Raw genomic sequence first — 14,849 nt, forward strand, 5'->3', positions numbered from 1 at the left:
GATATCTTCTTCATTGCCTGCATCTCACTGCACATGTATAACTGTTACCTCATTCTGATATAATTATTTCTTATCTCTCCGATAGCTCTTTCCTATTACTTAAATTGCATTCCGTTCACTTTTTAATATTTAACTTGTAAATGCTAAATTTTAATTTGTAACTGTTATCTTGTTCTATAATCACTCTCTCCCTCTCAAGTCTCTCATACTATTAATTGAATGGTGTCCCTTTCATTTCCCAGTTTTACTCAGTCTGTAAACTGCCTTGTTATATCTCCAGGAATGGCCGTATAACAAATTAAAGGTCCCTTTTACTAAAACTTATCACATTTAGCGCATGCTAACAGACATTAGTGTGCACTAAATGCTAAGAAGTCCATTACATACCTATGGGTTTCTTAGAATTTAGCGAGTGCCTAATTCTGTTAATGCGGACTAAGCTTTAGTAGAAGGACCCCTAAATGAACCATATACCACACTGGAAACTCACTGCATTGTTTGGGATATGGACTCCGCAATACATAGCCATGTTGTAAAGTCATAAAAGGATCATTCACTTGGTCCTTCACAAGAAATATTCCACATGTTGAGTGTTGTTCCAAACTAGAGAAAAACAATCTATACTGAAGAAGAAATCAGTGGAACAGCAAAAAATTTAGAACATCAGTCTGTAGCTTTACACAGTCCCAAACAAAATCAAGTTCAAAAGTAAAAAAAAAAAAAAGAAAATATTCATAGTGGGACCCTTTTACTGCATTCTTTAAGCAGCTAATGTATATTTTATCACAGTAGACATTAGCAGGTAAAAAATGAAAAGAAAAACATACTACTTAACATGAGGAGGGGCTGTGATTGGCAGGAATTAGATGGCAACAGGTGTGGCTGATTGCGACAACTAGCACGTAGATGGGTGCTGCAAGCTAGGGGGTCACAGCTGCTGATAGAATGACTGCACTTAACGTTTGCCCTTTTGTTTACAAAGTATTAATTGGATTAGCTCCTTTCTATCTTACTGATTGGGCAAATTTGCTTTGTTCTAATTCCTCTTATTCTATGCGTAAATTGATGTTGCTACAGTTTCCTTCTATCAGACAGCTTAAAATAAATCTATATTCAATTCTTCTTTATATTATCAGGCTGAGGTACTTTGGAATCTTCTGCCTCTGGAAAGTCACACTATCTTGAATTACTTAACCTTTTGTAAATTGTTAAAAACATGGCTATTTGAGAAGTTTCTTGGATTTTAATTTTGTTTTATTTTTGAAATTTATTGTAGTCCCTGGAATGTTTTGATCCAGTTTTCTTTATGTAATCCACAACAAACTTGTCAGATGTTTTGCAGAATACAAGTACTATATAGTATAGTATAGTATAGTAATTGCAGCTGTGCTACTGGCAGTCTGGTACCATGACCATGGCCATGTGTATAGTTCTCCCTAATGCCTCTGATTAAGACTGTCTCAGAACTGACTCCACCACCCCCATCATAATTCCTTCATCTCATCCTTCTGATGCATTCCAAGCCCCCTCTGATCTCTCCCGGATCACAGACCCTCTCCAAGACCTTCTCCAATTACATACTTCCTGTAAGCCACTCTCTCCAGTGCCATATCCCTCCTGTGATTGGCTCCCCAGCCTCCAGACCACGGTGCTCTTCAGGCGACACTTCAACCCCTCCCCCCATACTGGCCACCATTTATGTCAGGGGGTGCCGCTCTGGTGCTGCAAATCTCTGTATCCCGGACACAAGTTTCCCACAGACCTGACAGCCCACACTTTTTAAAGCCAATTAACACTCTTTATTATTTCCAGCAACAGGACCAAACTGAAATAAAACAACTTTTGCTTCTTTTAAGATAAGGGCACTTCTAATAGAGTACCTTAAGAACAGGCTTATCTTACCCTTTCTAATTACACATATACAGGGTTCCTCTGTCCATCTTTCAAACTAATACCCAACTGAGGGCTTCCCAGGTGGACAAACTAATTAGAAAGGCAGCCTCACTGTTCACTCCTGTTTGTTTACTTCCAACCAGCAAACTCTACATATAATACGCAGGCAGGGCTCTTAACTTCCTAGCCCTTAGCCCTTCCTCTCCCAGTTCTTTTTTTACCCATCTAGGAACCATGTGGCCTTCTGCCAATTAACCAGGCTTCAGCCCCCAACACCTTCCGTCTTCACAACAGAAGGTGGGCTGCTTGACTTATCTGGAAAAGGGCTACCACCATTCCCAGCCCTACTCCAACACACACCATAGACAGCTGCACAGTTCCCTTCCCCCAATGTCTTATCAGACTCCCAAGGAAAGCTGTGGATCCACACTCCAGCCAGCTAACAAGGACTACTATTCCTTTCTCACTCTCCATACCAGCCTTCTGCCTCTCCCTGGATTCCACAGCACCTTGGGGAGGCTGTGGGTTGTGGCTCCCTCCCAGAAGCCTTCTCTTCCCTCTGGGAACTGGCTCTTCCCTTCCCTGGGCTCCTTCCTTTCCTCTGGCTTCCAGGTAATTTAACCCTTCCTTTACCATGAACCTTTCTTCTCTGCTGGATTGTTACTTTTAACCAGAGTGTGCTTTCTAGCCCAGGGGCGTAGCCAGACAACAGATTTTGGGTGGGCCTAGGCAAGAAGTGGGTGGGCACAAGTCTTCTCCCCCCCCCAAAAAAAACATCTCAGCTGGTGGGAAAACGCTTCTATCCACCTTGGCAGTCTGCAGCAGGCATGTGCTGAAAACTGAGCATGCGCAGGTGCCGGTATCATGGAGAGTAGAGTTTTCGTTACCATCAGGGGGAAGTCTTCATCTGGTGGAGCTTGGGATCCCCACCAGCTACCATTAAACATGTGCTACTGTTGGGTGGGCCTGAACCCTAAGTGGACGGGCCCTGGCCCACCCAGGCCCACCTGTGGCTATGCCACTGTTCTAGCCACACCCTCTCTCCCTCTCTGGTTGTTGGGGAAACCAAGGAACACACATACACTCAGGCTACCTTGATTACGAGACTAAGATTTAAGACCCACATATCTGTCACAGTGGCGTAGCTAGGTCCCCAAATTTGCTCTGGGTCCCTGGTTGGCTGGTAGGGGTCCCGAACCCCCACCAGCTGAAGACTTCGTCCAGTGCTGGTCTGCGGCAGCACCACCACATTGCCTACCCTGCTCTCTCTTCCCCTCACTTTGGGCATGCTCCAAAAGGAGCATGCAGGACAAGAGGGGAAGACAGAGCAGGGCAGGCAATGTGGTGGCACCGGAGACCAGCACTGGATGAAGTCTTCAGCTGGCGGGGGTCCCTAACCCCAAGGTATTTGCGGCGGTGGTGCTTCAGCTGGTGGGGGGGTTGGGGACCTCTGCCAGCCAAGATGTTACAGCAGCGGTAGTGGGCTGTGGAGGGGGGCAGCAGCATAGGGTGGTGGCAGGGCGGTGACCAAAATGTGCCCACCACCTTGGGCTCTGGCCCCCTCCCACCTCAAGGTCTGGCTATGCCACTCTGTCAACTATTTCAACTATCTTATCTGGATCTGTCTCAAAACTTGGTCTGCTATTACATAGCCCCTCCAAGAAATGAACCAGTCTTTGCTCAAATATACATTTCTTGAACCTAGTGAAAGTTGCTGTTGGCAAAGTAATACAGAACCTCTATAGTATGCTTCCTATGAGTAGTCAAGTTAGACCACCATGTATTGTGAGACAAATGTGAAACAAATTGTTGACAAAGGCCTGAAAAACAGCAGGAACATTCCAGATTTGAAAAGGCAAAACATCATAATGGCTGTAGTGGTTTTCCATTCATCCCATCCCCTTGTTGCAACTAGATGAGGTTACAATCTGCTCTCCTCCCTCCACAGGTTCTGCTTGGAATAAATCTTAGCTCCTTGGAGCGTATCTGCCAAATATTAAAAGCAAGAGATATTGACCCTTTCAATAATCTAATTAAGACTTTGGAAGTTATTGCATGGTCTAAGAGGCCCATCTTTCTGTTATACAAAGAACTCTGCACTAACAGGATATTTTGAAGAGCCAATGAAGTCATTAGCCATTGGACGTGGCTTTGATCTCAGGACTTGACAATGTATGTGTTCTATGTATGTGCTGGCATGGTTCCTGGGAGTAACTCAATGGTACAACTATACTCCTGGTGTCTTTTCCTGCTAAAGGCATTTGTGAAGGTGTGGTAGTGTGCTGAGGGCCCAGAACTAATTCTGCTACAGTGACTACAAGAGTAGAATCTATAAAATCTGAGTCTGGAATACAAGATTAAAAACAAGAAGAAGATCAAGAGAGAATCTGCCTGCTTGCCAATCAATGAGTGGATTGTATTACTACAGCCATGGCAACCCTAGAAGAAGCACACATGGGAGAGATTCAAGAACTCAAAATGAGAGAGCCTCAGAGTGTCATGTGCCTACTGTTCAGTTCAAATGGGTGGTAATCCATTGTGCTTCCCTTTGATCTAATGCTCTGCCATCAACTGCAACATCAGAAAAAGATGTAGGATATAATCCATTGGGTATCCCATGTAAATGAACTAAACCCTGACTAATAACATTTTGTGCTGCTCTGGAACTTATGAAGGCAAATTCTCCCATAGAACCAGAAGATAAATGTATTGAAAATAAAAGATGAGTCAGCTATATAAGAAGGTCCATCAAGTCTCATATCTTGTTTTCAATTGTAGCCAATCCAAGTCACAAGTATGTTGCAGGATCCCAATGAGTAGCAGTGGCTTTTACCAAGGCTATCTGGTGAAATAATAGACTTTTCCTCCAGAACTTGTCTAAATTCTAACTACTTTACTATATTCTCTGAAAACAAATTCAAGAGATGAGGCACAATGAAAGCCTAACCCAAAGACACATCTTCTGTAGGCACCAACCATGGGTGTCTACTAGATCTAGGTTTGCAAGGGCAATTCTTGGACAAGTAACCCTGACCAGTGCAATAAAGGCTCACACCTGTCTTTCCTCTTTGGTCCTTCTCCTCTTGAGATAACATAACCCTCATGGGACTCAGGTCTTTGGGTTGTGAGACAGAGGAAGGCTCTGGGTTATAGGGGAATTATCGGTGCTCTAGATGGCATTCTTGACTATGAACATTGATATACAAACAGAGAGATACCATAGAATCCTCAGTTCTAGGTGGCATTCTTTAACATGAACATCAGTATATAAACAGAGAGATACCATGGAATCTCCAGTACTAGGTGGCATTCTTGAATATGAACATTGATATACAAACAGAGAGCTACTATAGAATTCTCATCTATAGGCAGCATTCTTGAACCCTGCTAGTAGGAGACAAGAACTGCCTATCAGAAAGTTACATGTGCTGCCAGATCACTCACATCTACATCATATAGTACACAAATACAGACATATTTCTCATAGTGGAACTCTAGGGCAGTGTTTCTCTACCCAGCCAGTTGGGATTTCAGGATATCCATAATGAATATGCATGAACTGAATGCACTGTCTCCTCAATATGCAAATCTCTCTCATGCACATTCATTGTGGATATCCTGAAAACCCAACTAACTGGGTATGACCCAAGGACAGGGTTGAGAAGCACTGTTCTAGCGATTTCTATACCCTTAATACACATAAAAAATCATCCCCCAGATGTAACACATTCAGGCTTATTTTCGAAAGAGAAGGGCGCCCATCTTCCGACACAAATTGGAAGATGAGTGTTGTTCTCTCAGGGTCGCCCAAATCGGCATAATTAAAAGCCGATTTTGGGCATCCTCAACTGCTTCCCGTTGCGGTGATGACCAAAGTTCACGGGGGCGTGTCGGCACCTTAGCGAAGGCAGGACTGGGGCATGATTAAGAGATGGGCGTCCTCGGCTGATAATGGAAAAAAAGAAGGGTGTCCCTGACGAGCACTTGGCTGACTTTACTTGGTCCATTTTTTCTTTCGACCAAGCCGTGAAAAGGTGCCTGTTCTGACCAGATGACCAACGGAGGGAATCAGGGATGACCTCCCCTTACTCCCCGAGTGGTCACCAACCCCCTCCCATCCTAAAAAAAAAACAAAAATTTTTTTTGCCAGCCTCAAATGTCATACCCAGCTCCATTCAGGTCCCTGGAGCAGTTTTAGTGGGTGCAGTGCACTTCAGGCAGGCGGACCCAGGCCCATCCTCCCCTACCTGTTACACTTGTGGTGGTAAATGTGAGCCCTCCAAAACCCACCTGAAACCCACTGTACCCACATGTAGGTGCCCCCCTTCACTCCTTAGAGCTATGATAGTGGTGTACAGTTGTGGGAAGTGGGTTTTGGGGGGTTCAGCACCCAAGGTAAGGGAGCTATGCACCTGGGAGTAATTTGTGAAGTCCACTGCAGTGCCCCCTAGGGTGCCCAGTTGGTGTCCTGGCATGTCAGGAGGACCAGTGCACTACGAATTCTGGCTCCTCCCACGACAAAAGGGCTTGGATTTGGTAATTTTTGAGATGGGCGTCCTCGGTTTCCATTATGGTTGAAAACGCGGGACGACAATCTCTAAGGTCGACCATTTCAACATTTAGGTCGACCATTTCTAAGGTCGACCTAAATGTTGAGATTTGAGCGTCCCCAACCGTATTATCAAAACAAAAGATGGACGTCCATCTTGTTTCTATAATACGGGTTTTCCCCGCCCCTTCGCAGGGCCGTCCTGCGAGGACGCCCTCATGAAAACTTGGGCGCCCCGTTCAAGTATGCCCCTCATTGTGTCACAAACAAATATATGTGTAGGGTTATCATATGGCTCCAGAAAAAGGAGGACACATTGATCCAGTCCAGGTTTTGCTTCTATTGAAAGCAATGCCATACGGTGGGAAAATGTGGGATACAAATGCAATAAATAAATGGAAGTAAAACCCAGACTGGCTCAATCTGTCCTCCTTTTTCTGGAGCCATATGGTAACCCTATATATGTGTAACCAATGCACCTCCAGGGGCAGAGTCAGTTGCCCAGGTTCCCCTTACCTAACCAGTGCCAACTTAACCACCCCCACCAAACACTCACACAGATTGCCTATCACTAACCATTTTTCACTTTTACATCTGCTTGGAGGAATCTTGCATTACCAAGTAAACAGATGTTTGAAATGTTTGGTAATTTGGATTCAGTTAAAATAATCCATTATGCTTTCAAACCCTTCAGCTAGTGTCAGGAACTTGATCAGCCAAAGGGTAATGACATGTCTAATCCATACTGTGCAGTAAAATTTTCCTATTGGGGCAGAGATGTCAGCCTATAAAGAGTATCACAATTGCTGCACATGCATGGTAAAAACTCATGCAACTGACCCTCCTCCTCTCCCTCCCCACAAGAGTAAGCATTCATAGAAAGTAAGTAGTGCAAGGCCGTACCAACTCTGCAATCATTCCTTTGTAGGGACTCCACTTAAGCAGCTCTCATTAATAAAAGCAGGTGAAATGTTAAAAGAACAAATAAAAATGTGTAAAGAAAAGGCAGGACAATTTTCACAGGGAGTTATGTATTGGCTGCCGGGCAGCCAACAAAAAATACACTTATCCACAGAATTTCAAAAGTTGTACAGATAGTGTTGAACCATTTAACTGCTAAATGGCCCAATACTATCCATATGATTGTGTGCCAGGTTAGGGTTGAGGTGGAGACATTCCTAAAAAAATGTCTGGATAGCCATGATATTCAGCTAGTATTTGGATAAGTAAGCTGTTTAATTTAGGCTTGTTGAATAGCAGGTCTGAAGTAAATGGAGAGTGCTTACAGGGTCACCAGTCAGTCCATACTGGGTTGACCCAACTTCTAGGCAAGTCTAGGTGATTGCTTAGGGTGGCAGCTTCTTGGGTGCAACAAAGAGCAGCTGAAGTCTAAGCAAAGCAGTAGGTCTTGACAGTCACAGAAACTCCAAGAAACATTGGCACATACTTGAACCTGAATTTGTATAGGATATTTGTGTGATGGTCATGAGTGTTGAATTTCATTATCAAAGACTTGCAGAGAGCTGCAGGCTTGAGGCCTGAAAGTTAATTGAGGAGGTACAAGGCTGAAGGTTAACCAAGGGCACCCACTACCTTTGCACCAGCTCTGCACCCTATATTCAGCACTGCTATCTACAGATAGCAGTATTGAATATATAGAATAAATTAAACAACAGGGTTTAATTAAACCCACTGACTCTGCTGGCTGAAAATCTGGCCCAAACAGAAAACATAAGGCATACAGTTTACAATCTGGAAAACGAACAAAACAAAACAAAACAAAGAAGGACTGTTATTTGTTTTTAGATGGTGGTGTGAAGCAGTAGCCTAATGGTTAGTGCAGCAGCCTGAAAACCCAGGGAACCAGGTTCAATTCCCACTGTAGCTCCTTGTGATACTGGACCCTCCATTGTCCCAGGTACAAAATAAGTACCTGTATATAACATGTAAAAAAAAACACTTTGGTTGAAAGCACAGAAAGGCAGTATACCAAATCCCACCCCCTTTCCCTTTCTTTTCATTAAGCTCAAGCCTCAGCCATGTTTCTTTATTTATTTCATTTATATCCCACATTATCCCAATAGATCAAATTCAATGTGGCTAACAACTTATTGTGATTAACAGTTCAAAAAGTGAGGCGGGATGTGAAGTTCTCCTCACATAGAAACACAGAGGATGTCAACGTATAGCAGGTAATTTCATAATAAGATGTCTATGAAAAAGTTCCAGAAAACCCACCTATTTTGGGACTGTAGTGTGTAAATGTGATGTGCATATTTACCTCTGCACCAGAGCAGTAGTGTAGCCAGACATAATTTGAGGGGGGTGGGGGAAATCAACAGTTAACATGGGTGGGCATTAGGCTTCCTATTTCTTCCCCCTGCTCCCCCAATAATTAAAACTAAAAGTACCTTAGCTGGCAGGAACTCTCAGGACCTGCCAGTTGAAGAAATGCAGAGCTGCCTCCATTCTGTAAAGCTGGGCGGGCAGCAGTGACACATTGAGCTGCCGACGCCAGCACTAGGAGCATGCTCAGTTCCACTCATGAACCAAGCATGCAAGAAACTAAGCATATTTGCAGCGCTGGCGTCGGTGGCTCAAGTGTGTCACTACTGACTGTCAAGCTTTACAGACTTGAGGCGATTCTGCATTTCTTTAGCTGGCGAGGCTTGAGGATCCCCGCCAGCTACATGGATGCTGTGCCTGGTTGACGATTGGGTCTGAGGCAAAAGTGGATGGACCCGGGCCAGTCCAGGCCCTCCTGTGGCTATGCCTTTGGTACAAACAGTGCATATGTAAGTATGTGTATACCACAGGTTAATTTTATAAATAGCTTTTTCTTCATATGTAAAACAGTGTTTACACAAGATAAAACCAGAAAAGCATAATAAGCAACCAGATCTTTCCCCAATAGTGCAAAGGCTTGCAATTGCTCTGAAGAAATAAATGCATGTATGTTTGCTATGTGTGTATATGCATAATTTATGGGGAATCAGTACGGTAAGTGAGACATGCTTGAGATTAGTTCACACTTGGTATCTGATTATTTCCTAATCCCCAAACAAATTTAACAGAAGCACAAAGAAAGCAGCAACTGATTTTTTTTCAAGCCCAAGAGAAAAAGAGAGAAATACATAACAAGAAAAATGTCTTTACCTGATATACATAGCCTGACGGTCTATCTCTTTGTAGAAATTCTATAGAAAGAAAATAAAATAATTTTGAATATTCACTTTCTTGCAGAAAAGAGAAAAATATATAATATTTTTTTCAATATTTTCTGTGTGATCCGAGACATATATACATGCCCACTTAGGTCTCTCAGATATTCTAGAACAGCATTTCCCAACCTTTTCACACTCAGGGGTCCTTTTACTAAGCCACAGTAAAAAGTGGCCTGCGGTAGTGTAGGCATGTATATTGGGCCAGTTTTTATTGCATCTACAAAAAAAATATTTTTTAATGGGACGGGAAAAGGGACTGAAGTAAAAATGAAACCAGTGCGTGCCCAAAACTGGCCTGAGCCCTTAACGCCACCCATTGATTTAGCAGTAAAGGCTCAAGCGCTACACAAGCGGTGGCCGGTTGGAACACGTCAAGTGCCAATTATTGCTGGAACTGGCGTGCATAGGAGCAAATAAATAAAGAATTCATCCAGGCATTATGGGTGCGCGCCAAATCTGAAATTACCGCCAGTAGGGCACGCTGGCATTGTGGTAGTCTCATTTTGGCGCATGCTGCACAAGGATAGCGCCTTCCCGCGGCTTAGTAAAAGGGCCCCTCAGGGACTGGCAAATTGGCTGAGAAACTCTGTGGACCGGGGATGTGGAAACAAAAACCAGCAGATTTTGGTGCTTTCTACCTGCTCCCCCCCCCCACATGCTTCCCATCCCTTCCCTGCTCAACTTTAAAAAAATATCAGGTCTGGTAGGGACCCAAAGCCCTGCCAGCTGAAGACCTCCCCTCAGTAGTGCTGAAAATGCTGCTCTCCCACCTCAGCAGTCTAAGGCAGCTTCCTGAGCTGCCAACACCAGAACATCATTAGGGTCAAGGCAGATTACAGCAATATAACTTGGCACAGCTCTGCTGTACAATCAAATATAAAGTATTAAAATCACATTTTCTTCAACCCATATTCTTTAAAGTACACTATTATGGTTTCAAGAACTTCTGAAATTAAATTGAATCCCCAAGAAGCCAGACTCTGTATACACCAGAGAAAGAGAAAACAGTGACACATGGCCCCTGTAGTGTGAAAAATATAAAGACAGAAGGTGTAAAATTTCAAAAATTGACATACTACAATCACATTACAAATGAATGAATAAATACAAATAAAACAAAAAAATTGAAAATTAAATGACACCTTTTTATTGGACTAACATAATACATTTTTCAATTAGCTTTCGGAGCCCAAAATCATCTTCCTTATATCAGGACAGTATGCTGCTGTTATGATATACTGCCTCACATGTGGAAGGAGATTTTGGCCGTTAAAAGTTGTAAAAAAAAAAAAATTAAGTTCGTCCAATAAAGAAGTATCACCTTATTTTCCATTTTTTTTTGAGTGGAAAAACATTGCCACTACACTACTTTAACCAAAATTAAAAATAAATTTCTTTTTTCTACCTTTGCTATCTGGCCATTTGATTTTTCTAATCGTGTTGTCCCAATCTCTGTTTTCTGCTTTCCTATTTTCTCTTAACTCTCATGCCAGGGTTTCATGTCCATTTATCACTTTTCTCTCTCCTCCTGTCTTCTTCCCCATCTCCATTACATCCATCTCTAGCAGTTTTTTTCCCTCTCAGCGTTCATCCATTTATTTTCTCCTTCCTTCATTTGTTCTTACTAAAGTCTTCAGTTTCCCTCTTTTTGTTGCATCTTCCTACAGCTTTCCATCTCATTTCTCTCACCCCGTCCCTCCAGTTCCCCTTCTTCTTATTCCTCTTTCACTAATTCTATCCTCTATCCCCCTTCTATTCAGTGTGTCCCCCCTCTCTACTTCAGACCAGCATCTCCCCCCTCTCTCCCTGCCATCTAGCATCTCCCCCTTTCTCTCCCCCTTCCATTCAGCATCTCCCTTATCTCTCTCCCCCTTCCATCCAGTGTCTCCCCTGTCTCTCTTTCCCATCCATTCAGCATATCCCCTCTCTCTATCCTCCCATCCAGTTTCTCCTCTCTCTCTCATCTTCCACACAGCTTCTATCCCTTCTCATTCTCTCTCTCCACTCCAGTGTATCTCCTCTCTCCCCCTCAATCCAGCATCTCTCCTCTCTCTCTATCTCTCTCCCCCACTTCCATCCAGAATCTGCTCTCTCTTCCCTTACAAACAGTATGTCCCCTCTCTCTCTATCCTCCCTTCCACCCAACTCTTCCCTTCTCTCTTTACTTCTATTGTTTAAATTCTGGCCATGGAATTAGAAAAGGTTCAAAGAAGAATGAGCAAAGTGATAAAGGGAATAGAACTCCTCTCATATGAAGAAAGGCTAAAGAGGTTAGAGGTCTTCAGCTTGGAAAAGAGAAGGCTGAGGGAAGACGTGATTGAGGTCTATAAAATCCTGAGTGGTGTAGAAAGAGTAGAAGTACAAAGACTAGGGAACACCCAATGAAATTACATGGAAATATTTTTCCACTCAACAAATAGTTAAGCTCTGGGGGGGGGGGGGGTCTTTTACTAAAGATTAGCTCGAGTTATTTGCAGCAGGGCCCACAGGAATAAAATGGGACCTGCTGCAGATAACTCAAGCTAACCTTTAGTAAAAGACCCCCTGGAATTTGTTGTCGGCAGATATGGTAACAGCGGTTAGCGTATCTGGGTTTAACAAAGGTTTGGACAAATTGCTGGAAGAAAAGTCCATAGTGTGCCATTTAGATAAGCATGGGGAAGCCACTGCTTGCCCTGGGATTGGTAACATGGAATGGATTATTTGGGTTTCTGCCAGGTACTTGTAACCTGGATTGGCCTCCATTGGAAACAGGATACTGGACTATACGGACCATTGGTTTGACCCAGTATGGCTTTTCTTATGTCTCCCTTCTCTCCCCTTCCAAACAGCATGTCCCCTCTCTCTCTCATCTCTCTCCCTTCCATCCAACATTTTCCCCCTCTGTCCCCCTTCCATGTAGTCCCTGCTTCTCCCAGTCTAGACAGGGTTTTCATTCATCACAAACAGCAGTGGGCCAAGAAGTCTCAAGCTGCATTGCAGCCCAAACTTGGGACAGAGTTTTGACTGCCACCATGAGGAAATAACATCAGTCCTTATATCATAAGAACATAAGAATAGCCATACTGGGTCAGACCAATGGTCCATCTAGCCCAGTATCCTGATTCCAACAGTGGCCAATCCAGGTCACAAAGTACCTGGCAGAAACCCAATTAGTAGCAACATTCCATGCTACCAATCCCTGGGCAAGCAGTGGCTTCCCTCATGTCCATCTCAAATATTTATTTATTTATTTATTTATTAGGATATATTAACTGCCTTTTTGAAGGAATTCACTCAAGGCGGTGTACAGTATGAATAAATCAAACATGAGCAATAGACAATTACAGCAGTAAAAATATTAAAATAAAAACACAAAGTATGGCATAGTACTTACTATCCACCTTATAATCGAAAGAGAAAAACGCCTATATTCCGACCTAAATCGGGAGATGGAATTCTCTCTCTTGCGGGTGCCCAAATCGGTATAATCGAAAGTTGATTTTAGGCGTCTTCAACTGCACTCCATCGCAGGAACGAATAAAGTTGATGGGGGCGTGGTGAAGGCGGGACTGGGGTGTGGTTATCGGCTGAGCAGAGATGGGCGTCTTTAGGTGATAATCGAAAAAAAGGTGTTTTACCGCGATTTTTGGTCACTTTTTTTGGACCCTTTTTTTTCACGAACAAATGCCCCAACTGACCAGATGACCACTGGAGTGAATCAGGGGTCACCTGCCCTGACTCCCCCAGTGGTCACTAACCCCCTCCCACCAAAAGAAACCCACTTTACAAACTTTTTTTGCCAGCCTCAAATTCCGTACCCACCTCCATGACAGCAGAATGTGTTCTATCCTCTGACAGCCTTTCCCTGGTTCCGATGTGGGTCTCGGGTGAGTGTGACACCTTTTCTGTTAAGGGCACTGCAGAGTCACATCAGCAATCCATTGTGGTGGGTGTAGGGTATTGGGCTCCGTGATTCCACTAGCTTGTGTTAAATGCTCACAATGTTGGTAGTTGGTAGGCTCTACTCCCATGGTGCTTTTCCCTCTGCTTACTGGTTCAGAGTGTGCCCTGTTGTGTTTCCGGTAGTCCATGAGGTATTGGCCATTTTTGTAAGCCAGTTTTAGATCCCAGTCATGTGTTAGCCACGTTACAGCACTTAGTTCTTACTTTGAATGTTGTTGAAAGAGGGCATTGTACACCATTCTGCCAGCTGGGACCTACTACTAATCTCAGTACTAGCGAGACTCGTTGCCTGTGGAACACAACCTGTGATCTGCAGTTAACTGTGAGTAAAGGTGCTTATTCCAATAAAGGAAGTTTTCAGCGAGATTAGTCTTCAGGTGTGAACTGCTGTGCCAAGGTTATACACCAGCAACGTCCTGTCCCTGGAGCACTTTTAGTGGGTACTGCAGTGCATTCCAGGCAGGCAGACCCAGGCCCTTCCCCCCCCACCTGTACCACTTGTGGTGGTAAATGGGAGGCCTCTGAAACCCACTGTACCCACATGTAGTTGCCCCCTTCACCCCTAAGAGCTATGGCAGTGTTGTACATTTGTCCCTCCCACGACCAAATGGCTTGGATTAGGACGTTTCTGAGCTGGGCATTTTTATTTTCCATTATCGCAAAAAAAAAACAAACGCCCAGCTCAGAAAGGACCAAATCCATGGGCATTTGGTCCGTCCAAACCGTATTTTCGAAACAAAACATGGACACCCATTTTTTTTTTCGAAAATACGGTCTGTCCCGCTTCTTCACGTACCCGTTTTCGGACATAGACGCACATGGAGATGGGCGTTCGCGTTCGATTATGCCCCTCCACGGCAACACAATACGTAATAGAAAATTTTAATTGACAGTGTAGGGAATAAGCAAAGATGGAACATGTAGATAGGTAAAAGAGTAAGAAGAGTTAGAAAATAAGGTGAGTAATTTGAAGAAAGTTGCACATGAGGTCAGAGAAATCTAATATAATAAAACGCACCGTGAACGTTCTGAAGACAACGTTCTGAAGTCACTCAAACACTCCCTGTAGGGTTCGTGGATTCATGGTGTGAAGCCAGCCAGCCGTCTCTGCCCCGCCCTCGCGTCAAATGTCATGACGTCGAGGGCGGAAAAAAAACAAAACAAACGGATCGCACCCACGCACGGTGCGGAACGTTCACGGTGCGTTTTATTATATTAGATTTACCTCCGTGGTGGCG

General features: G+C 43.8%; 1 protein-coding gene across 1 annotated transcript in view; it reads right to left on the reverse strand.

The window, feature by feature from the left end:
* The window catches only part of LOC115461208 (dedicator of cytokinesis protein 2-like), a 1,592,043-nt gene that overhangs the window by 170,921 nt on the left and 1,406,273 nt on the right, over positions 1-14,849 (reverse strand). Inside the window, 1 exon segment of the mRNA XM_030190877.1 lies at positions 9,599-9,639. Within this exon segment, the coding sequence (XP_030046737.1) occupies positions 9,599-9,639 (41 nt within the window).

The sequence above is a fragment of the Microcaecilia unicolor genome, chromosome 2, assembly GCF_901765095.1.
Source record: "Microcaecilia unicolor chromosome 2, aMicUni1.1, whole genome shotgun sequence".
Lineage (NCBI taxonomy): Eukaryota > Metazoa > Chordata > Amphibia > Gymnophiona > Siphonopidae > Microcaecilia > Microcaecilia unicolor.